This window comes from Halichoerus grypus, chromosome 14 (assembly GCF_964656455.1).
Source record: "Halichoerus grypus chromosome 14, mHalGry1.hap1.1, whole genome shotgun sequence".
Lineage (NCBI taxonomy): Eukaryota > Metazoa > Chordata > Mammalia > Carnivora > Phocidae > Halichoerus > Halichoerus grypus.
The window spans coordinates 6,624,393-6,646,392 of record NC_135725.1 but is presented as its reverse complement, the minus strand read 5'-3'; the positions used below and the strand labels follow the sequence as shown (position 1 = coordinate 6,646,392).

Here is a 22,000-nt window from a genome sequence, read left to right as displayed (position 1 = left end):
TCAGCTCAGGTCATAATCTCAGCGTTGTGAGATTGAGCCCCACATTGGGCTCCACACTAGGCATGGAACCTGCTTGAGATTCTCTCTCTGCCTCTCCCTCTGCCCCACCAACCCCTGCCATGTGCGCGCTCTCTCTCAAAAAATTAAAAAAAACAAAAACAAAAAACACCAGTCTTTTCATTTGAGTTGCTTTTATCTTCCTCCTTTTCTTTCTGGGGGTGCCGTGGTGTAAATGTGCTAATTATCAATACTTTTATTATAAGGTAGCAGTTGTGAGGAGCCTGTGTTATCCACAAATGGAGTAAATGACAAATAATTGAAAATAAGCTCTGTGAGTTGCAACAAACCTATTAAGATCTTTATAAACAGCTACTGTACTCTCTTTCACTAATCTTTTTCTGCTTTTCCTGTCAACAGACCAGGGGTGGATTGGGACTGGCCCAGGTGAGCCCCAGTGTGGTGTGTCTGTTCTGGCCTTAGGTTTGCAAGGGAAAGACTCATTGGTTCCAGCAGTGGGGAGGGTCGGAGAACACTTCAAAGGGAGCCTGGCTCATGCCAGACAGGCAGGCCGTTGTCTCCTTTTGTTCCAAAATTGAGTTGAACCATATCTCGGAGAGGGGAGGGGCATTGGGTAGGAACTCTAGAGCAGGGTTGGGAACTCTTATTTTATACTTTCCAACTCTCTACATCTGTGTGTTTTTCATTGTGATTGTTTTATAACAATAATATAAAAACTATATAGTAATACAATAATAAATAAAAACAATGATCTAAAAAATCGACTTAAGGTATTATGACAAAGTTAAGCAATTAAATACAGTTGGAAAATAGAATGGCATTAGAATGGCATTTTATTACAGTTCCACAAATAGCTGCTAGCTTTATAACAGACCTTTCTCTGTGTGGAGTCCAAGCAGAATGGCACCCTTAACCGTGGATTGCAGGTACTCCGTGCGCGTATCACCGCAGATGGCCAACCGGATCGTGGATTCTGCAAGGAGCATCCTCAACAAGTTTATACCCGATATCTATATTTACACAGACCACATGAAAGGAGTCAGCTCTGGGAAGTAAGTGTCTGTGCTTTTTTAGAGCTTATTTCTGCAGCTAACCCAGCCTTTTCACACTCCTGTCCCGATTGCAGTGAAAGCTGCCAGCTCTGTGTCGGCAGCCAGAGGAAGAGTGATTTCAGAATTAATTTCCTCCCGACTTACTGCTGTTGTCACCAGCGGGCATCTTCTGAGCACCTATCACGTGGGAAGCATCATAGTGGCCGGTGCTGGGGATGAGGGGTCCAGACCCTGGCCTGGGGAAGTTAAAACCCAGCTATTAATAAACGGTGCTTCCAGCTTTAAATCCCATTTGTTCCCACAAAAAATTAAAGCAAACAAGTTCTTCCACCCTGAGTAAATAACAGTTTAGGGGAAAATACCCTTTGTTGGTCTGTGCCAGTTGATTTCTCCCTCCATCAGGGGGAACAGCACCCCTAGAGCCAAAGGAAGTTGTTACTGCAGATTTGACTCGGGTTTAGGGGAAGCCTTTGTGGAAAACCTCACTTTAGAAAATAAAAAGTTAATGATGATCTGTGTAATGAAAATACTTGTTTTAGGCTTTGCTTGTATATTAGGAACCAGTAAGTTAGGGAAGCAATTAAAAACTAATTTTTTTTTATTATGAAAATGTTAAATATACAGAAAAGTTGAAAGGCTAGCACAGTGAACACCTGTGTGTTCCTACTACTTGTAGTTAACAGTGAATGTTTTGCCAAATTTACTTGTGTGTGAGTTTTCTGTGTTTGTTTCTGTTTTTGCTGAATCATTTCAGTGCTTACAGTCTGAAGCTTGCAGGTCGTGTCTCCTAAAAATAAGAATGTCAGAGATCGACTATTGGGGGTTCAGAAATCATTTTTTTGCTAAGTAGCAGCACAGCCCCTCCTCTCTCATAGCCCTTCTGTCTGAGCTTTCCTTTGACTTCAGCCAAAGAAGGAGAGACAGCACAGGAGGGCTGAGTGTGCTACGGCATTTCTGACCTTGACAAGGTCCATGGGGCAGACAAAGGTGATTTCAGCCATGTGGTGGCAGCTCGTAACTCAGAGCAATGGGGGCGGGGTGTCAGAGGATACAGTTGGGAAAGGATTTGTGTGCCGGGCTGGCCCTTTCTCTGGGTTTGGAAAGGTCAGTGATGGTCCCAAACCTTTGGTGCACTGCTCAGATATCGCCAGCATTTTCCTTGTTCACATGATGGGAGTCATAATGCCGGCATCGCTGGGTTACGGTACATGTTGAAAGACCACGTAGGTAAGCCGCTAACGCAGTGGCTGGCAGACAGTAGGTCCTGTAGAAATGCTCATGCTGCTCCTCACTCCCCGCCTTTCTCTCCCCTTCTCGGCCCTTCTCTGGGGGAGGGGACCACAGAGCCATGGGGGGGGGACAGGTAGCCGCAGCAGCAGCTGTCTGGGTGGCCTGGTCTCCACTGTGCCGCCTTTGTCTGGCCCCTGGCTCCGCGAGGGTGACTAAGGCTGAAGCAGAGGAGGCCTGAAGGCCATGCTGCCCCCACGATGGTGCAGCTTTTCCTAACACCATCGACTCAGCTGACCCCGGCGTGTGGTCCAGTCCTATCCCTGCTGAGGGTGAGTAGGAAGCTCATACGTGGATCAGGACGTGGGCGTGATGGAGATTTGTGGGTCATCAACTCCAAGCCCCACTTAAAAAAAAAATTACACGTGAAAGCAATGCATGATGTTAGGTTTGTGTTTTCTAAATCTCCAGTTACAGAGGACAAGTGGTGCTCTTCCTTCTCTGTTAGGAAATGGTGAAGTCATAGTGGGCATTTTCCTCTTCTGACTCAGGGGGGTGTCCATGTAATGAGGTTTATTGAACTCTGAGACTGACAGTGTGTGTTGTGGCCACGGCCTAGAGCTGTGGGGAGCGGCAGCTCTGGGCGGCCTGTGTCCGCACTCTGACCAGTATGCACAGTTGTCTGTTGTCCCGTTTTGATCCTCACAGTCAGGGGGCGCCTGGGTGACTTAGTCGGTTGAGCGTCTGACTCTTGATTTCAGCTCAGGTCATGATCTCAGGGTGGTGAGATTGAGCCCCGTGTCAGGCTCCATGCTCAATGCAGAGTCTGCTTGTCCCTCTCCCTCTTCTCCTCCCCTTCCCCCCACCCCCCCAATAAATAAATAAATAAAATCTTAAAAAAAAAAAAAAAAGCTCTCACAGTCAGGACTTTCAAAAAAATCTAGTCCTTTACCAATTGGGAATTTTTTTTTTAAAGATTTTATTTATTTACTTATTTTTTTGAGAGAAAGAGAGAGCGGAGAGAGAGCACGAGCAGGGGGGAGGGGCAGAGGGAGAAGCAGAGTCCCCCGCTGAGCAGGGGTCTAATGTGGGCCTCGATCCCAGCACCCCGGGATCATGAGCTGAGCTGAAGGCAGACACTTAACCGACTGAACCACCCCGGCGCTCACCAATTGGGAAGTTTTGGAGGCTGTCACTTGCAAATTACTAAGGCAGATCTTCAGTGAGGTCACCTGGTGACCAGCTGCTTTGTCATCATAACTCGAAACAGGCCAGATAACACACACACACCCCAGATTGGAGGGAGAAAATTCGCGTAATGCACACATGGCTTCGTGTGTTCTTGTGTTTTTCCTAAAACAAATACAGTGTTATATGGAACAGTCTTGATTAAATACAAAGCTTATTGTAATAACAACTACACACACCTCAAAGATTTCACATGGATGGAAAAATTCAGAAGTTCTTGGGAACTGTAAGTGAGCAGGTGAAAGCAGTGAGGGCAGCCTACCTCCTGGTTCTGCCTCCGTCTGTTTCCTGCTCTCCATGTTTGCATGGCGCCACTTGTACCGCGGAGCTGGACGCCCTCCTTCCTCCTGGTCAGGTGGCTCGAAGGCAGCTCGAGATGGCCGTGTGGTGGGATGGCTGGGCGGCACGGCATTAGGCGGTAAAGCATGACTCGGAGCGCCCCAGAACCTTTGTTCTCACTCACCCCCTTCCCTTGGCAGGTGTCCTTAACCCTTGGCTGAGTAGTTTTTCTGAAACAGATGTTTTGGCTAGTTTTGTGCTGGACACAGAGTGCTTTAGGAACATGGATGTTGAATTGTGTTAAAGGGGACACGTGTAGTGATTGCATGTCGAATATACTGCTGGGAATACATATTTTTTTAAAAAGGCACTGGGCAAAGTAGACGTCTGTGATGTCAGACTTGGAAATTTTATGGAGAGGTGCTGTTGTTATTGTTCGTGGACTGATTTGATTTTGTGCCAAACCGGTTGTCACTGAGCTCTGTGAGAGCAGGAACTCCTGTGTTTACCGTGTGCTTGGTGTCCTGGCCATGGAAGCAGCTTTTCCCCAAATGTTTGTTGGATGCATGAGTGAGTGAGTCAGCTGGTGTTAGTTAGCTTCTGGCTGTTGGTGGTAGGAACACAACAGGAGAGAACACGGTGCCAGCTCACTGGTTAGATTAAATGAAATCTGAGGGGCGCCTGGGTGGCTCAGTCGATCATCTGCCTTCGGCTCAGGTCATGATCCCAGGGTCCTGGGATCGAGTCCCGGCATCGGGCTTCTTGTTCAGCAGGGAGTCTGCTTTTCCCTCTGCCTGCCGCTCCCCCTGCTTGTGCTCTCTCTCTCTCTGTCAATGGATAAATAAAATCTTTAAAAAAAATAAATGAATTCTGAGTGAGGGATGTTCTTCAAACAAAAGTCTATAGGCCCTTTCTGGCCCATGTGGTACTTTTCATTACGGGGGAGCAGCCTGGTATTTCGGAAGAAAGCTGTCATCGGTGGCCTCTGGCCACTCATATCTTCTGGATTGGTTGAAGGCCTAGTGCTGTGGTGGAGAACTTTCACGGGCTTTGGAGTCTGGAAGACCTGTGTTTGAAATGCATTTCAGTCACTTTCTAGCTGTGTGGCCTTGGTGCTGGTTGCTTAATTTCTCATTTGTAAAATGAGGGTGGTAATGTTTACTCTGCAGAGTTGTGGTGTCAAAGCTCCTAGCTCAAACTGGCCATAAGTAGGTGCTCAATATCTGGTATCCCTTGTTCATGTTACTTTATATGTTGATCATTACAGGCTCGCACAGTATGATCTTTCACAGTGTTGGAGTGGGGGGAAGGAAGGCAGGGCCAACGGGAAAAGCCGTGCAGACTTGAGCGTAATCTTGGTTCTGCCCTGTGTGCTCTCACTAAGTCGTTTATATTTCTAGCATAAGCTAGTAGGACCTCTAGGAAGGCTTGCTGTGGCCAGAGAGAATGCCATCAAAGAGAAGTTTGTCTTCTCTTTTCCTTTTGCTGGTGAATGTGAACCCCCCCCCCCACTTTATGAACCCTACTCATGTCTGTGCCTTTGAATCCCCAGGTCTCCTGGCTTTGGGTTGTCACTGGTTGCCGAGACCACCAATGGCACCTTCCTCAGTGCTGAACTGGCCTCCAACCCCCAGGGCCAGGGAGCAGCAGTGCTTCCGGAGGACCTCGGCAGGAACTGTGCCAAGCTGCTGCTCGAAGAGATCTATAGGGTATGTCCTCTGTCTCTGCAGGTCTGGGAGCAAAGCCATCATTGTCTCTCATTTTTATTCCTTAGCGACTTTTTTCCCTTCCAAGGGCTTAAGCCAAGGAGTTAACTTGTTCCTACCCATTCAGCAGTTTAGCATTAACTACTTGAATGGATTAAGTAAGCTAGTCCGTGACAGAGATCCAGCCCCACTGGTTTGGGAAACAGGGCAGGTAAGTTTAATGGGGAAAGGAAGGAACTAGAACAGAGTCATACAAAAGAGAGAGGGTTAAAAAATGAAGCCGGTTTGGTGGTGATTGGCCAGTTGAAGAGCACACACTGCCCTGACCGATGCAGCACCGTCTCTCAGCTCCTCGAGTCCCTGCTGTAGGGGAGCAGGGGCTCGCTGCTCTCAGCTTTTTCAAGAGAAGCCGGAAATCTGGATTTGTATGTGACAATTCAGATAGAAAATCGTATCGATGGGCTAGGTTTTGCAGTGTGCTGTGGCCCAGAATGCTGTCTGGGGAAGGCAGTCCTGCGTCGGTGCACAGTAGGGGCTTGGAAAGATCAGAATGCGGCAAAAGACAGGACTTCACCAGTTGCCATTTTGCTTCTGTAGCTCTGCTCTGGGACACAGCTCAGACCTGCCTGGACCAGCCTGTCCTTCCAGTTGCCGGAGTATTCTCTGCGTGCACGTGCACACACACTTACTGTGTCCTAAAAGGCAGTTGAGCTGACCTAAAAGAAGCAAGGAAGAAATTGGAAGGGAAGGAAGAATGACAGCAGGAGAAAATAAGATGAAGCCGCCTGAATATATTCTTTAAGATCCCATAAGTTTGGTTAGATGAGAGTCACAAATGCAGCTCCAAGGTTTCTGTTTTTCTGCACTATCTTTCACCTTGGTTCCAAATCTGGAAGCTGAAACTTCGTCCTTGAAATGCAGAGTCCAGTTCAGGCTTTGAGGGATGTTCACTTCTCTACTGTGTAGGCGAGGCCCCACGTTCTTGAACTGAGCACCGGTGAGAACTGTACTCTGGGTGGTTTGCTACTAGATGGTGTACGGTGTTTGTCAACTGTCTTTTCTGTCTAGCTCAAGAGCCTTTCATCTCTGTATTTGTCTGTGTATTTATTCTCAGTTACTAGACCTCTCTGTGGGTCCTTCCTGGAGTCTCCCAGGGAAGTTTTGCCCTGTTGAAAGCAACAAAAATCACATGTGAGCCCAGCGAAATAAAACCAGTAAGGCAGGTACAGTGGTGATTTTTTTTTTTTCATTCACATCTTCCTTTTGCCACTGTCACTGATAACTGTGGTAAGGTGATGGCTGGGTCATGGGATCCCTTTACAGGCCGCATTCAGGAAAACAGCTTATAAACAGTCTACTCCCCTGATCCAAGTCAGCATTCTTGAAAATGTTATTGGTCACAAGGTGGAACAAGTAAGAATGAACTGTTTCAGAGTTAATTAGGATTTCCAGGTCCTAAATGGCTTTATTTCATGTCCACCTAATTAAGATGAAGACAGAACCTGTAAGTATGTCTTCAGTGAAGTGTCTCTGTCCTTGTATGTCCCTGTACTCACCATTCAGCTGGGAAGTAGTGGAGGAAGGAAGCACCGTGTCAGATGAAATCCTCCAAAAAGAGTGTGGTCAGGGTCTGGCCTCAGCTCTTTTGATGCTAAATCAGCCCAATGGTTGGTGCTAAATTTAGAGATTTTTTTTTTTTTAATTCGGTGATTTTTGAAAGACAGGTAGTAACTGGAAGCTGGGAATAATGATCAAGAGCTTGCGCTGCCCGTTACTTAGTTCAGGAAGTCTGTCGTCTAGGATTGTGTGAGGAGAGCCTGTGTGTTTTACGTGCATCCTCCAGCCCCTGTTGACGTGTGCAGGTGTCCCTTCCTGGGTCCTGTGGCGGCTGGCAGGCCCCCTTCCTGACTGTGGGGGATGTTCTGTCTCTTTCCAGCGGACCTGGGGGCATTGGAAGCATCGAGTCACAGAATAGCCCAGTGGGAGCCCATTTTGTATCCCTGTAAATAGTGGATCATAAGCCTCTAGGTAAAAGCACAGCCAGCCCATCAGTCCACGAGAGAGAAGACATACAATCTGGATTCGGTTATTTTATTTTTTCTTTACACTCCAGTTAAGTTCTATTTTATACCATTTTCTTATGCCTGGACCAGGTTTTCTGCCTTTGTTTTTAATCACTAAGAAAACATCCTTTGTATATACGTCTAGGATCTTTAAGTTTTAAAAGGATGAAAGTGCTTTATGCTTTTATGAATAATTATTTTTAAGATTTTATTTATTCAAGAGTGAGCGTGTGTGTGCAAGCAGGGGGTGGGAGGGGGAGGTGAGGGACAAGCAGACTCCCTGCTGAGCGCAGAGCCCGGTTTGGGGGCTTGGCTCGGCTGGGTCTCACGACCCTGAGATCATGACCTGAGCCGAAATCAAGAGTCAGATGCTTAACTGACTGAGCCACCCAGGGGACCCTATGAATCATTTTTTATAGGTGTGTGATGTGACAAGGTTTAAATGAGTAATAAAAATCCATCCCTTTGAGGGTACCGCTTATTTTTTATCAAAGTTTTCATCCTCTTCTCTGATCCCTCGTTCCGTCTCTGTCTCCTCGGTGGCTGAGCCCCCTTGATTCTGTGGCAGGCTCCCTGGAACTGCCTTTCTCGCTCATCTTTTGTTGCCCCATCTGCTTCTCCTCCCTCCCACCCACCTCTCGAACATCTCTTCTGTTCAGATCTCACCCTGAGACACTGATCTCATCTTTCCACTCCTGCATTCAGAGACCTTCTCCAGCTTCTCACTTTCCCATGATAAAGTCAAAACCCTTGGCCCGGTTAGAAAATCCCTGCCTCAGTCTGTCCTTTCCCTTCTCCCGACCGTTTCTCGTCCGTCTGCACAGCGTGCAGCAGCTTTTCGGCTGCTCCTTGCTGGCCCTGGGTCCTGTTTGCCCCATTCTCCTGCTCCGGGGCCACCTCAGGTCCCTGTCCCCAGAGTCTCCCTCTGCCCGCCTTGGCAGCCCCAGTGCCCACAGCCCCCGACGAATGCATAGCGCTGGCTCTGCCTGAATTGTCTCTGTTCCTGCTCCTTTCTCATCGCTGCGGTGAGAGCGAAGCCACTCAGTACCAGGACTGCAGCTTGTGCCCTGGGGATGACTCCACTACCCCCTCCGTGGTGTCCCGTGCACACATAACAGTGATCACACCGAAACGTCGCCCCAGCACATAACTAGAAACCTAGCGGTGAGGATGGTAGAAAAGCAGCACAGTGGTAAGAAGGAGAGATGGAGAACAGTTTAATTTTAGGCAGTTAGGAGAGGGAGCAAGTTCTGTAAGGCAGAGTTAGTGTTGTTGGGCCTCCTCTTCCTCAGGGGTCAGGTTGTCCTTTTTAGATGGAAATATATAAGCTGTAATCCTTCTTGTCCTAAGATTTGCTAAGTGAGATAAACACTGTCCTATAGTATCTCTCGTAGTTTGGGGGGAGCAGTGGGTTTTCCTCAAGGCTAGCTGTAGCATAAACCCCCTTATACTCTGACTCCGTGGTCACGCGTGAAGTCCAGCAGCAGAGAGCGGGTGTCCGCACCTGAGCACTGACTTACTCCCTACACTGCACACACTCCGAGAGGACAGGTGCAGCCACAGAAGCAGCAGTGGGGGGCTACCCGTTCCGATCACAGTCCGGGAGAGCCGCGCTCAGAGACAGGGTGTCTCACCTTGATGCTTACAAAATACGTAGAGACCGGGGTCATCCTGCCTTCACTGTGCACAATGCAAGTTTGAATTGTTGTAAATCAAGTTCTCCCAGGAAGTATGATGAGAAATAAAGACACTTTGAAGGGCACAGATGTCAACAGCTGTAATGCATGCATCGGCAGATGCAAAATGGCAGAAACAGTGGAGAAATTCAAGAATGAAAGAAGGAAGACAACCAAAGCAGCTGTGTTCTGGTGTGGAGGAGAAGGAAGGGAAAGTGGCGGGGAGTAATGCATAAGCAAGCAGTGAGGAGGGACGGACTGAGCGCAGTAGTTCACCAGCGCTAAGGCGCACACAGGGAGAGAGCCGAGAGGCTCCTGGAACAGGCCAGCAGTATCTGAGTGTAACGGAATGTGTGCATAGGTGAGACCCGTGGAAGGTGACTGAATTCACGTCGGATTAGCTCCAGAACAGATCACAAAGAGAGGCGGCATTCACATAGCCCTAGGTAATTAACTGTACATTGCCTAGAGCTGATTAGGGGTTTTTGCTTGTATGTCCTGCCTCTTCTTTCCTTACAAAGGCAAGGTTTCATTTTTCACTAGATACCTCTGAGTGTCCATTCATTCGCATAGTCTCCGTGATTACAGTTGTTTTTATTAACTGTTACTTTCACTCCCTAAAGTCAGCTGGTGTAAGGGTTACTCCTCAAAGACCTGCCCTCTATTTTATTACTGCTTGAACTTTGTAGTCTCCTCTTCCGTGGTTCTGATCCTCTGGGTGTCTGCGGTTTTCCTTCCCTCTGTTTTGTTGGTTTTCCATTTTCTGGTTGGCACCACGATTAATCTTTAAGGTGTTTGTGTTTACAGGGTGGATGTGTGGACTCGACCAACCAGAGCCTGGCTCTGTTGCTCATGACCCTTGGACAGCAGGATGTTTCCAAAGTCCTGCTCGGACCGCTGTCTCCCTACACGTGAGTCCTTGCCCTTCAGCCTTACTGCGCTGGCCGGTTTGGTCTTCCGACGGCCCAGAACGACACAGGTGTTGTGTGCCACACAGCCCGTCTCTGTGAAGCCCGGCTCGTGCTGATGCATGGAGAGCAGAGCCTGTCATCCTAAACCTGCTGTTTAACAAGGATCCTGCTTTCCATTCTTTCTTGTAGCTTCACCATTCCCGTCTGTCGTTCCCAGGTCATCAGAGTTACGTGACAAATACTGGGCCGTTCTCTTGTCTGTGCTTTAGATTTTGTTTCCATTTTGGAGGTAAACTCCTGGTTCTGTTACAGCTTGGATTTTGTTAGTTTTTTAAATCGCCCTCTTCCTTCCCTGTGGCCAAGAGGACTATCTTTTTGTCCAAGATGATAGGGTGTGAGCTGGCTGGAAAGATGAACGAGGAAGCAAAGTTCATAGTCCTGCCGCTGGCCTAGTGGGGAAAATAGAGAGGTGAGTTTGAGGCCATGGGTGTCATCCGAAGTTGACCACTGAGGCAAAAAGAGCAGCTCAGACTTAATGATAAACAAGACTTAAATGATACACAGCAGAGGAGAAGCATTGCTTATTGATAGTAACAGCCTCTGAGCACTGACATCTGTGTGTGTGTGTGTGTGTGAGTATCTACTTCGTATCGTTACCTGGTCATCTGTGGGTGGGAGCGGGCTGGGTGGGCCTCGTGTGGGCGGAGATACTCAGGTAGATATGAGACTGAACTGTCCTTTTTCGGTTATCATGGTACCGATGCTGTATATCTGAAAGGTACAGTACTGTGATAACTGAAGAATGGTGGTGCCATCACATTGGGAGCGGGGCACGCTCCGCCATGACTGGGGAGACCAGGAGACTGGAGGAGATTCTTAGGGAGGCTTTTTTTTTTTGATTGCTGGTGGGAGATTGTTTTGGAACAAGGAGATGCAAGAGAGTACATTCTGTTAACAGAGGGGGAAGACTGATAAGCAGGAGGGTGGTGAGGACCACACTATCTCCCGATAGCTCGTGTAGAGTATTTCACAGCACAGGAAACAGGAAATTGAGTAAATGGCACTCTGACACCAGGAATCAACAATACTAAGATAGACTTTGTAACACCAGCAATTCGAGAGCGGTTCAGGGCTGGGAGCTCAGCACCCCGAGTGCAGAGATTTGCTTCCCGTGGAGAGTTTGCTGGCAGGGCCGACAGTCTGGGCCCGCCGCGGCCCCCTTCGGCTGGTTAGCAGCTCTCGCGGCTTCCCGACCTCCGCTCTGGGGCAGCCGCAGGCCTGACTGCTCGCGCAGCGTGAGGCTGTGTCTAGAAACGTGTGCGGTCATGGGGCATGGGGTTTGGCAGAACATTATGTGAAAAATGGAATGTATATTTTTATTTTTCCGTCACACTTTTTTTTTTTTCTTTTTTTCTTTTGGAGATTTTTTTTTTAGTTTGGCTCCAGGGCCTTTATAATCTTTTCATGTCAGCAGCCCCTGTGGAGATGGTCAAGATGTGACTGGGCATTTTTAAAAGTCCCTGTGTCCTGTCCTCCTCGACTCACTCCTCACCAAACATTAATTGCAGTGTCCTGTCTTCCAGAGACCTTGCCTAAAATTATAACATCTCCTGGGAAAACAAAGTGGTCTGCTCTGAATGGAGCTTTAGAGGAGTTGGACACATTGCAAAATTATGTGTTTTGAGACTTGGGTCTAGGCCTTACAGGACATTTGTCCTCTGGATTACCTGCCTCCCAGGGCTTCATGTCAGGGAGGGGACAGCCAACCTTCTTTTTGGTAAACTAGCACAAGGGTGGGGGTTAGGGAGTTTATTTTTGGAAGCTGTATCTGATTGGGACCCATTTTCCTCATGGAAGGCTCCAGTGGCCCAAAGTAATGAAGGGGCAAAGGCGGGAAGAACTGTGTGTCCTTGAGGGACCTGATAAGCGAAGTTAACATTGTATTTGTGAACAGTTAAGGTTGAAAAGGGACAAAATCCACAATCAGGAAGATAATACTGGGGGGGGGGGGGGAGCAGTTTATCCTAGTCAGATTCAAGAGCTTTTGAGATCAAACTGTCACACTTACTTTTAAGAGCAGATAAAGTCATAAAAATTTGTTTTCTGAAACCTGATTTTTAACGAAAACCAGAAGCAAGGCCCTCCTTGGTTTAAAGAAATGTATTCTGGCACTTTGCACATTTTGATTTTTATAAATAGCTTTTCAAATGTCTGTTTACAGAGCACTGGGATTAAGGAGGATGTTTTTTTCGTGCAGTGTTGCTTTCAAATCCTTTCTGGAAAATAAGGGTCTCAATGTTCTTCCTTTCTTTTCCTTTTCCCTGTCTTACTTCAGGAGATTCCTGTTGGTGGTTTTCTGTGTTACTTGAGAAAGTAAGTCTATATGTGTGAAATTCTTCAGGAAGGCCAGAGAGATTTTTTTTTTTTCAGTAGAATAAAATAGTATTAAATGGCATGCTAGTATGTGTAGAATCTATTTCTGTTGAATTTATTGAGTTTTAGATGGTTATAGTTGGTGACAGTGGTTCTGCCTTCCCCTCAAAAAGCTTAACTTTAGAATTTAGGGAAGGATTTACACTTTATTTAAAGGCAGGGTGAACAGCAAGAAAAATGAGTATTAATGAGCATCTTAGCATTTTGGGCAATTGTTCATGACTAGAGGCTGCGGTCTCCAGAGCGTGCTGCATTCTGCGTGTGCGCAGGTATCAAGAGTCCTGCCTACCTGGATTTCAGGTCTGGCTCTGCCCCGGGGCTTGGGAGACCGTGGACCAGGCACTGAGCACCCTGAGCATTTGTCTCATCAGTAGAGATGGTGAATGGTCCTGAAGTCGTGGGTTTGTGGAGATGGAGTGAGGCTTGAACGAGGTCAGGTACTCAGCCCTTCCAGCCGTGCAGGATGCCTCCCAGAGCTCAGTCCATGCCGGAAGCAGGTTTGTGCCTGGGCGTCCCCTCAGCCTGGGAAGTCCAGTCTCTCCGTAAGGTCTCTTTGGACACCAGGAGGCCTAGGAAACTTGCTTGGGGTATTCTCGAGCCTGAAGTCACTGTAAATTGTCTGCTCAGCTATCTCTAAATCGGCATTCATTATGACTAACCTCCTGCAGTCATGTTACTAAACACCACACATTTCTTATTTGCGATTCCAAGAATTCTGTAGGGTCGGTTTATCTAATGAACACTTACAGTGTTTACTGTTGTCTAGATGTTGTTTTAGGCGCTTTAAAATGCGAACTCATGTAGTTTTCATGATGACCCTATGGGGGCGATAAAGGCAGGTAGGTACTCTTCATGCTCCATTTTACAGGTGAAGGGGTTGAGGCTGGAGAGGTGGAATCCTGTCCCCTGGGGGCACACAGGTCAGCCAGTGGGGTTCTGACGGAGACAGTCTCGTCCAGAGTCCCTGCTTCCCTGACGCACTGTGCTCTTGTGTAAGAGCTGGGATTCCATCCACATCGCTGGGCCCCAGGCACCTCCCTGTCTCAGGCAGGGTGCCCTGCTGCATCTTTTCAGAGAGTCCTCATTGTAAAATGATCTCCTTCTATCTTTAGTTAGAAGTCTAAAATAAACCATGCCACTTTGTTTTTTTTCCCCTCACTTTAATAAATGATCTCTTTCCACTGCGTGTGAAGTGCTTGGGGGGGAGTGAGAGCCCAGCGTCCTTGTTCACACAGCCTGATCGGGGCAGTGGGCTCCCCCAGTCTGAAGCACAGCAGCGTGAGACCAAATGAGAGAGCACCCGGCGGTTTGGGCTCAGTGGCTTAGCTGCTCTCTGCAAGCTAGTGCGGCCCGCTCCACCTTACCTCTGCGGAGTGCTGGAGGTCCTGCAAAGCCCCGTCCCTTCTGTTATGCCGTTTGTGCCCCAGAACGTATTTGGCATGTGGGAAAAGCCAGGGACATCCTTACTTTTCAGATGAAAAGAGAGAAGTAGTTAAATTCACTTACAAAGGCGACAGGGAGCAGAGAGTCAGGCTGGGGGAGATGTGGGGCCTCGGCCGAGCTGGGCTGGGGACTCACCATGAGCATTCATCCTTGGAACAGAGGTCAGCGGGCTTCAGGGAAGCCACTGTTGGGCAGAAAAAGCACCACCCGTGTATTTTTTAAAAGCTGGTGTGTGGTGACTATGGGGTCCCACTGAACAGTTGCTCTTCCTGCCCCTGAAACTTTCCTCTCAACTTCCAGAGCAGCACCTTAGGCCTGAGAAGCAGGTAACCGTAATAGCGAAGTGACTTGGTGGAACAGAAGGCAGGACCCTCTGTCGGGTTTTGTGTCTGTGGAGCTCCTGGACAGAGGGCTCTCCTGTGATCCTGGCACCCCCTGGCGTGGTGTTCAAGGGGTGGGGTGGGCCGCCTGGCAAGTCCCAGGCAGTTGGGGTTCAGTGGGCAGGTGCCCATGAGCCCAGTGGCCTTCACCTTTTGACCAACAGTGGTGGTGGGAACGACCCACCCTTTGAAAATGCACAGGAAAAATGATCTCTGTGCTCCAGAAGTCTCTGAAAGTTTGTCAGATGGACTGGAGGCTTTCATAGAAAAGTATTTTTCTACAAAAGTATTGTTGTTTTTGGTTTTGTTTTTTCCGAAAATAAATCCTCACTTTTTCCTGAATAACAAGAAAACTCACTACAGGGGCGCCTGGGTGGCTCAGTCGGTTGAGCGTCTGCCTTCGGCTCGGGTCATGATCCCGGGGTCCTGGGATGGAGCCCCGCTGAGCAAGGAGCCCGATGGCTCACCATACAGTTGTCTAAGTCAGGAGTTCAGATCCTTCACACAGGAGTCGTATAGAAAGAATTCCAGTTGTCTAAAATGGTCGGTCTGCGGAGCTGCCCGTTACTCCGTGCAGGTGGTCACCGTGCCCCCCGAGGGCCAGAGCGGCCGTCAGTGAGCCACAGCTCCTCTCCCGCGTGGCCCTGTGCTTGTGTCCAGGAGGCGGGAGTCCGCAGTGTGGTGCTGGGGAGAGAGGGGCGGGCATCCTGCACCGGGAGGAACAGGCGCGGCCACGCAGAGCTGCGCGTGGGGAAGGGCGCAGGGCAGCGTGGATGGGACTTGTTGAATTCCTTCAGCAGGCAGTTAGGATTTCACATCGTCTGTGGTTATTTCTCGGCTTCTGGAGACCCAGCTGGAGGGCGGAGGACATTCTGCAGCCTCCCCCACCCCTTCCGACAGGCGGTGGGGCTGGCAGAACCTCGTCCTGTAGGACGTGGACCCGACTTTGCTTTGGCGGCCGTTCCAAAGGCTACACACGCCCCGCGGCTGCGAACGTGTGGGCCTGCACACTCAGGCCTGTGTTTCTCCATCCTTCTCCAGGAGCTCGGGGGCGCCCGGAGGCCCCTCGGGGGTTCTGCCGGCTGCCGGGGGCGTGTGGGTTTTCCAGCCCAGCCCAGCGATTCCCAGCACGGCTGGCCGGGACGGCGCTGGGAGCCGAGTGCGCCCCAGGCAGCGACAGCACAGGCCGTTTTCTCCCCAGAGCACAGACAAGTGGGTGAGGCGGCTGGAAGCGCTGCCCGCAGATGTCGACTGTTTATCTGTGGGTTCGACGCGTTTGTTTTCTCTCCTAGGACAGGGTGGGGGACGTGGTGGGGCCCGCACAGAGAACACGGAACGGAACATTTCAGTTGGTGAGGAAGACAGGGAAGCCGGCACGGCCGGCACGGGCTTCCCTTCCCTGCTGAGAATGAGGGCGGCACTTGTCAAACCCCCTCTCCCTTCGGTGCCTCCTGGCTGAGCAGCTGGTCGAGCGCCCGGCAGGGAGAATGGCTTTCGGCAGCAGACTCAGTCTCTGCCCGGGAGGTGCTCTGCCACAGGGGGTGCTCTGCAGAGCATTCATTAGACCCCACGAGCAGAGCCAGGAGCGCCGTGGAAACCACCCAGCTTGCTGGCCGAGGAAGCTTTCCTAGGAGAGTTGCCAGATGGGATGTTACTTTGAAGATGGAGATGAACAGAGAGCAGAGAAGCGAGGGACTTTTGTGCGAGCGCGCCCCACGCACCAGACCTACTGTGCAGGGAGTTACTGTTTCTTCTCTTCGTCCCTGAGGTGCCGCTCATGTCAGCCAGACCGGCTGAGGAGTTGTGCCGCCCCCTTTCCTTCCTTCGTAGGTTGAAGGATGGAGGGACAGGAGGGGTGCGCAATTCACCGCAGTAGGCTTTGCGCTCCTTCGGGTATATACTGTGTGAGGGTGGGAGCCGGGCCCACTACTTTTGAATTTCACAAATACCGTGTATTTATTCATTTTGAACAGCTCTATTGAGATATAATTCACATACCACACAGTTTACCCTTTTAAAGTGTACAATTCAGGGGCGCCCGGGTGGCTCAGTCAGTTAAGCGTCCGACTCTTGGTTTTGGCTCAGGGTCGTGAGATCGAGCCCCACATCAGGCTCCACGCTCTGGGGGGAGTCTGCTCAGGATCGTCTTCCTCTGCCCCTCCCCCCACAGGCACGTGCACTGCACTTGCGCTCTCCCTCTCTAAAATAAATAAATAAATCTTTAAAAAGAATAAAGTGTACAATTCAGTGGTTTTTAGTATATTCCCAAAGTTGTGTGACCATAACCCCAGTTTCAGAATAACCATAATTTTAGAATGTGTTCACCACCGCACAAAGAAACCCTTTGCCTATTCACGGGTGTTCCCTGTCCTTCCTGCTCCCCCCAACCCCCAGGCCTGAGCAACCACTCATCTGCTTTCTGCCTCTATAATTTGCCCGTTCTGGACATTTCATACAAGCAGACTCATATAGTATGTGGTTTTTCGTGACTGGCTTCTTGGACTGAGCACAGTGTTTTCAGAGTTCATCTGTGCTGTGTGTGGGTCAGTTCTCCACTCGTTTTCAAGGCCGAATAATACTCCACTGTACGGACACCCCGCATTTTGTTTATCCATTCATCAGTTGATGGGCATTCGGGTTGTTCCTCCTTTCTTGGCTGTTATGAATAATGTTATCACAAACATTAGTGTCAAGCTTTTGTGGGGGTGTATGTTTCCTTTCTCTTGTCCTGTACCTAAGAGGGGAATTACCGGATCATATGGTAAGTCTTTACTTGAGATTTAACTGCCAGACTGTTTTCCACAGGGCCACACCGTACTGACATTGCAACCGACAGTATTGAGGCACCTAATTGCTTCACATCCTCGCCCAGACATGTGACGTCTCTCTTTTTGATTGTAGCCACTCTGTGGGGTGTGGAATGGGATCTCCTAGTCGTTCTGATTTCGTTTCCCTAATGACTGACGATGTTGAGTGTCTTTTCATGTGCTTATTAGCTATTTGTATGTCTTTGGAGAAATGTCTGTTCAGATCCTTTGCCCATCTTGGATTATTTGGTTTTTTTTATTATTGAGTTGTAAGAGTTCTTTATATTCTCAATACCAGACTCTTACCAGATACATGATTTGCAAATACTTCTTTTTCCAACCTGGGAGTTGTCTTTTCACTTTCTTGATAGTGTCTTTTGATGCACAAAAGATTTTAATTTTGATGAAATCCAATTTATCTGTTTTTTTCTTTTATCACTCTGCTTTTGGTGTTGTATTTAAGAAACCAGTGTCCAGCCCAAGATCATGAGGATTTTCTCCTGTGTTTTCTTCTGTGAGTTTCATGTGTTAGCTGTTAAGTTGAGGTCGTTAATCCATTTTGAGTTAATTTTTGTGGATGATGTGAGGAAAGGGCCCAACTTCATCTTTCTGCATGTGGAGCTGTTCCAGCAGCATTTGTTGAAAGATAATTCTTTCCCCATTGAATTATCTTGGCGCCCCTTTTGAAAATCAGTTCACCAGGGGCGCCTGGGTGGCTCAGTCGTTAAGTGTCTGCCTTTGGCTCAGGTCATGATCCCAAGATCCTGGGATCGGGCCCTTCATCGGGCTCCCTGCTCGGCGGGAAGCCTGCTTCTCCCTCTCCCACTCCCCGTGCTTGTGTTCCCTCTCTTGCTGTCTCTCTCTCTGTCAAATAAATAAATAAAATCTTTAAAAAAAAAAGAAAAAAAAATCAATTCACCATAAATGTGTGGGTTTATTTCTTGACTCTCAACTCTTTCCTGTTGGTCTTTATGTCTAGAATCAGTATTTTGAAAGCTTCTCAGGTGATTCCATGTGCAGGCAGGGTTAGAACCATCTGGCTAGGGTAGGGAGTTTGGATGGTTCAGTTGGGGGACAGAAGGATACAAGGTTGCTGGATACTTCATTACTGAGACGCAGACCATCTCTTCTTAACTAAACCAGTGTTCCCAAACTTGCCTGATTAAGAATCACCAGGGAGGGGCACCTGGGTGGCTCAGTCGGCTAAGTGTCTGCCTTCGGCTCAGGTCATGATCCCAGAGTCCTGGGATCGAGCCTCTCGTCGGGCTGTCTGCTCAGCCGGAAGCCTGCTTCTCCCTCTCCCTCTGCCACTCCCCCTGCTTGTGCTCGCTTTCTCTCTGTCAAATAGATAAATAAAATCCTAAAAAAAAAAAAAAAAGAATCACCAGGGATCCTTGTTAACAGTAGATTTCTGGCCCCTGTGCACTGAGGAGACACGGGCTGTAAAGGGTGGGGAGGGGCCGTCTTTGTGTTGGCCTATGCTTCCAGGCTCTACCATGTGGACCCTGCTCCCTACCAGTTGTTAGTTGAATAGAACCTTCAGGAACTTGTGTGTTTAATGAACTTTCCAGGTGAGTCTTATGGTCAGGCCAGCTGGGGAGATGGTGAATCTGCTGGGGCAGACCAGTAGAAGCCTGCTTACCTGTACAATGATCCTTCCATGGAATTGCTGTTCCCAAGGTACTGTTGGGATGAAGCCATCATTCTGTCTTAAAGGAGATGACGAGAAACAGCCCTATGAAACCCATTGTCCCATTTACTGTGAGCTCCTCCTTGGCCATCTTGTTTATTATGGCCTGTCATATACACACAAATATTGTTATACCCATATTTCTTCCCACTCGTTTGCCTTGTTTACTTTATTTAAATTTCCATAGTACTTTTAAGGAGTATTTGACTTGTCTACCCCACTACATTGACAACTTCATGAGAGAAGGGATTTTTGTGTTGACTACAACGTCCCCAGCACCAAGAACAGTGCTTGGTACCTAGTACACACTCAGTAAATGTGTGTTGAGTGAATGGAAAGGTTATATTGAGGTTGAGGAATGAAGAGAGAGACTTCTCTATTTTGGCATCTGCTTGGTTTTATGTCATGATGCTGTGAGTTATGGGAGTCCACGTTTCTCTCTTTGCAAGAGCTGCTCATAGACTAATGCCGAATTTGTGTCCACTCAGACTGTGTGGGGCCTGATGACTTATGTGTCATGTACTAACCTCGGACCTTTAAAAAATGTATTTAATTTATCTTGTATTGTGTGCATCTCTATAGGCTGTCCAGATCCGCTTTGGAAAATGGCAGGCTGTTAATAAATACTATTTAATGAACTTTGATTGAGATGTTCTTAATTTTAGATATTCTTGATCTGTGAAAGTAAAGGCTTGGGTTCTAGGTGGGGGAAGGAGAACTTCTTTTGAAAATAGGATTTCTTTTTCACTCCTCCCTCGTTTTTTGTTTTTTTGTTTTTTCCTTTTTAGGATAGAGTTTTTGCGGCATTTGAAGAGTTTTTTCCAGATTATGTTTAAAATTGAAACCAAGCCATGTGGTGAAGAACTCAAGGGTGGGGATAAAGTGCTGATGGCCTGTGTTGGTGTTGGTTTCTCCAACCTTAGCAAGACCCTCAAGTGAGACCGTCACCAGCTAAGGCCCCAGCGCCTACCGACAAGCAGAAGCTGCCACGGACGCCCAAAGGGACCAAGTCCACATTCATACAGGACAGGATATGCTTCTGCATCAAGGATTTCTTAATTTCCCATTAAAAAAAAATCAGAATATTTAAATAAAAGACATCTCTGTATCATGTGGTTTCTAGCCACCTCTGCAGTGGCCCGGACATTGCTCAGGAGGCCCAGTCGTGACGAGCGCTCCCTTGGCTCACCTGGATGAAGAGTGTGCCTTCAGGACACAGTTGTGCTGCCCAAACAGCCTCACACCTGCATTCCTGGGCTTCTGTTAGCGTTCCTCCTGCGAGGACTGACTGCTTTGAGCCTCGGTGTCTGTGTAGGGATTAAGTGAGATAATACGGGGTGGGGTGCACTGCTCCACACAGGTCAGAATTGGTCTGTGAAGCTCACTTGTCCCTCGTCTTCTGAATGGACTGACATCAGGAAGGCAGGTGCTACCCCCCTGTCTGGCTCATCGTATGTGTATGTGGGGCGAGGAGTGCCTGGGGAGGGCAGGGCTCAATTAAAGTTACTGGATATTTTCTCTATCTAACGTGTGCGGTACATTTTCTTTATCCTCATATAGCTCTTCGATGTGGGTTTTATTATATTCTTAAGAAAATTCACAAAGGGTATTTTATCCCTTTGAAATTTATAATGTAAAGACATTACATCTCCTCATTTAAAGTGCTGCATGTAATAGTGTCAGAGTCTGGAATTGGACCCTACTCGCAAGCTACGAAGTCAGATTATTACTGTGTTGTGGATGCTAGCGGAAGACCTGCGGATCTTGGGTCAGAGACAGAGAACTTTGTTACCTAGAGCGCAGCGAGCAGCATGGGCCTCATGTTTGTATCGGTTTCCCCTGCCCCCCAAGTCCCACAGTGATGATGTGCAGGGAGGAGAGGAAAGGAGATGCCGAGCATGCAGTGGGTTTGCATCACGGCCAAGGAGTCTGCACACTCGGGGACTGCTCCTCTCCAGCAAGCCTGCTCTTTCTTCCAGATGGGGACATTACTGCATCGCTCAGGGCTGCGTGCTGTGAACACTATTAGGAGAAAGGGCCCAGGGAAGGGCCTCCTCAGCAGGAACATGCAGGAACACTCAGCCCATGGTGGGTTGCCCCTGACAACTAACAGAGTCTACATTTGGTACGTGTATGCGGCTGCAGTTGGTAGGAAGGGAAAGATAATTCTTTCTACGAGAATTCCAAATGGTATTCTCCGTCTGGGGGCGGTGGGTAGTTTGAAGTAAGGAAAGGTCTTTGCCTCCCTAATCTTTGTACCCTTTTATTTTTCGGGGAAAAGGGACCAGAGGAAGTCTGCGCTCTCATGACTCGGGGTGTGGGAAGTTGTGGAGATGTAAGCCTAACATTACAGAGAGCCAGGCCATTTTGAATCATGGCATTCCACTTAGTTTTGTGTTTTGCGTAAGAGATGAACACAAACTTAGCATCTGAGAACAATGCCTATGTACCCTCTCACAGTTACATAGATTGGAGGTTCTGGTGGGCTTGGCTGGATTCTCTGCTTAGAGTCTCACAAGGCTGATGTCAGGGTGTCAGCTGGGCTGGGCTCTGGCAGAGAATGAGCTTCTAGCTCATTCAGGTTGTTGGCAGAATTCAGGTTCTAGGACTGGAATTCCTGTTTCTGGCCGGCTGTCAGCTGGGGACGTCTTTCAGCTTGTAGAGACGGCCTGGATTCCTTGTAACTTGGTTCCCTCTGTCTTCAAGCCAGCAGCGGTACATTGAATCCTGTTGCATCCAGTCTTTCTCGCGCTTTGACTCTGACTTTTTCTTGTGGTACCAGCTGAAGAAAACTCATGGCTTTAATTGCTTTTACATGCCTCCTGTCTTACCTGGATAATCTCTCTATTTGAAGGTCCCCTGATCACAACAGTACCTGAGTTTGTGTTTGCATAGCCGGGGGCTGGGAATCTTGGACGGCCATCTGAGAATTCTGCCTACCACACACGCTGCTGCCGTCTTATTTACTGCTGCTGACGTTTGAACCCAGATCTGCCCATGATTAAATTCGGAACTGAGGGGCCACGTTGCTTTGGACACGAGAGATACTGTCCTCAGGGGCTTTCTG

The 22,000-nt window shown here is 48.5% G+C and overlaps 1 protein-coding gene across 21 annotated transcripts in view; it reads left to right on the top strand.

Moving 5' to 3' along the window:
- RCL1 (RNA terminal phosphate cyclase like 1) overlaps positions 1-20,455 on the top strand; it is a 96,971-nt gene extending 76,516 nt beyond the window's left edge. For 8 of the 21 annotated variants that reach the window (XM_078061350.1, XM_036101241.2, XM_036101233.2 and 5 more), the window contains 4 exons: positions 945-1,070; positions 5,377-5,533; positions 10,077-10,180; positions 19,722-20,455. In XM_078061350.1, the coding sequence (XP_077917476.1) occupies positions 945-1,070; positions 5,377-5,533; positions 10,077-10,180; positions 19,722-19,872 (538 nt within the window). In that variant the 3' untranslated portion in view covers positions 19,873-20,455. Of the gene's footprint in view, positions 1-263; positions 332-417; positions 445-908; positions 1,071-5,376; positions 5,534-10,076; positions 10,181-19,721 lie in introns of all 21 variants that reach the window. The other 13 variants (XM_036101239.2, XM_036101243.2, XM_036101247.2 and 10 more) reach the window with 5 other exon arrangements.
- The last annotated feature ends 1,545 nt before the right edge of the window (positions 20,456-22,000 follow it).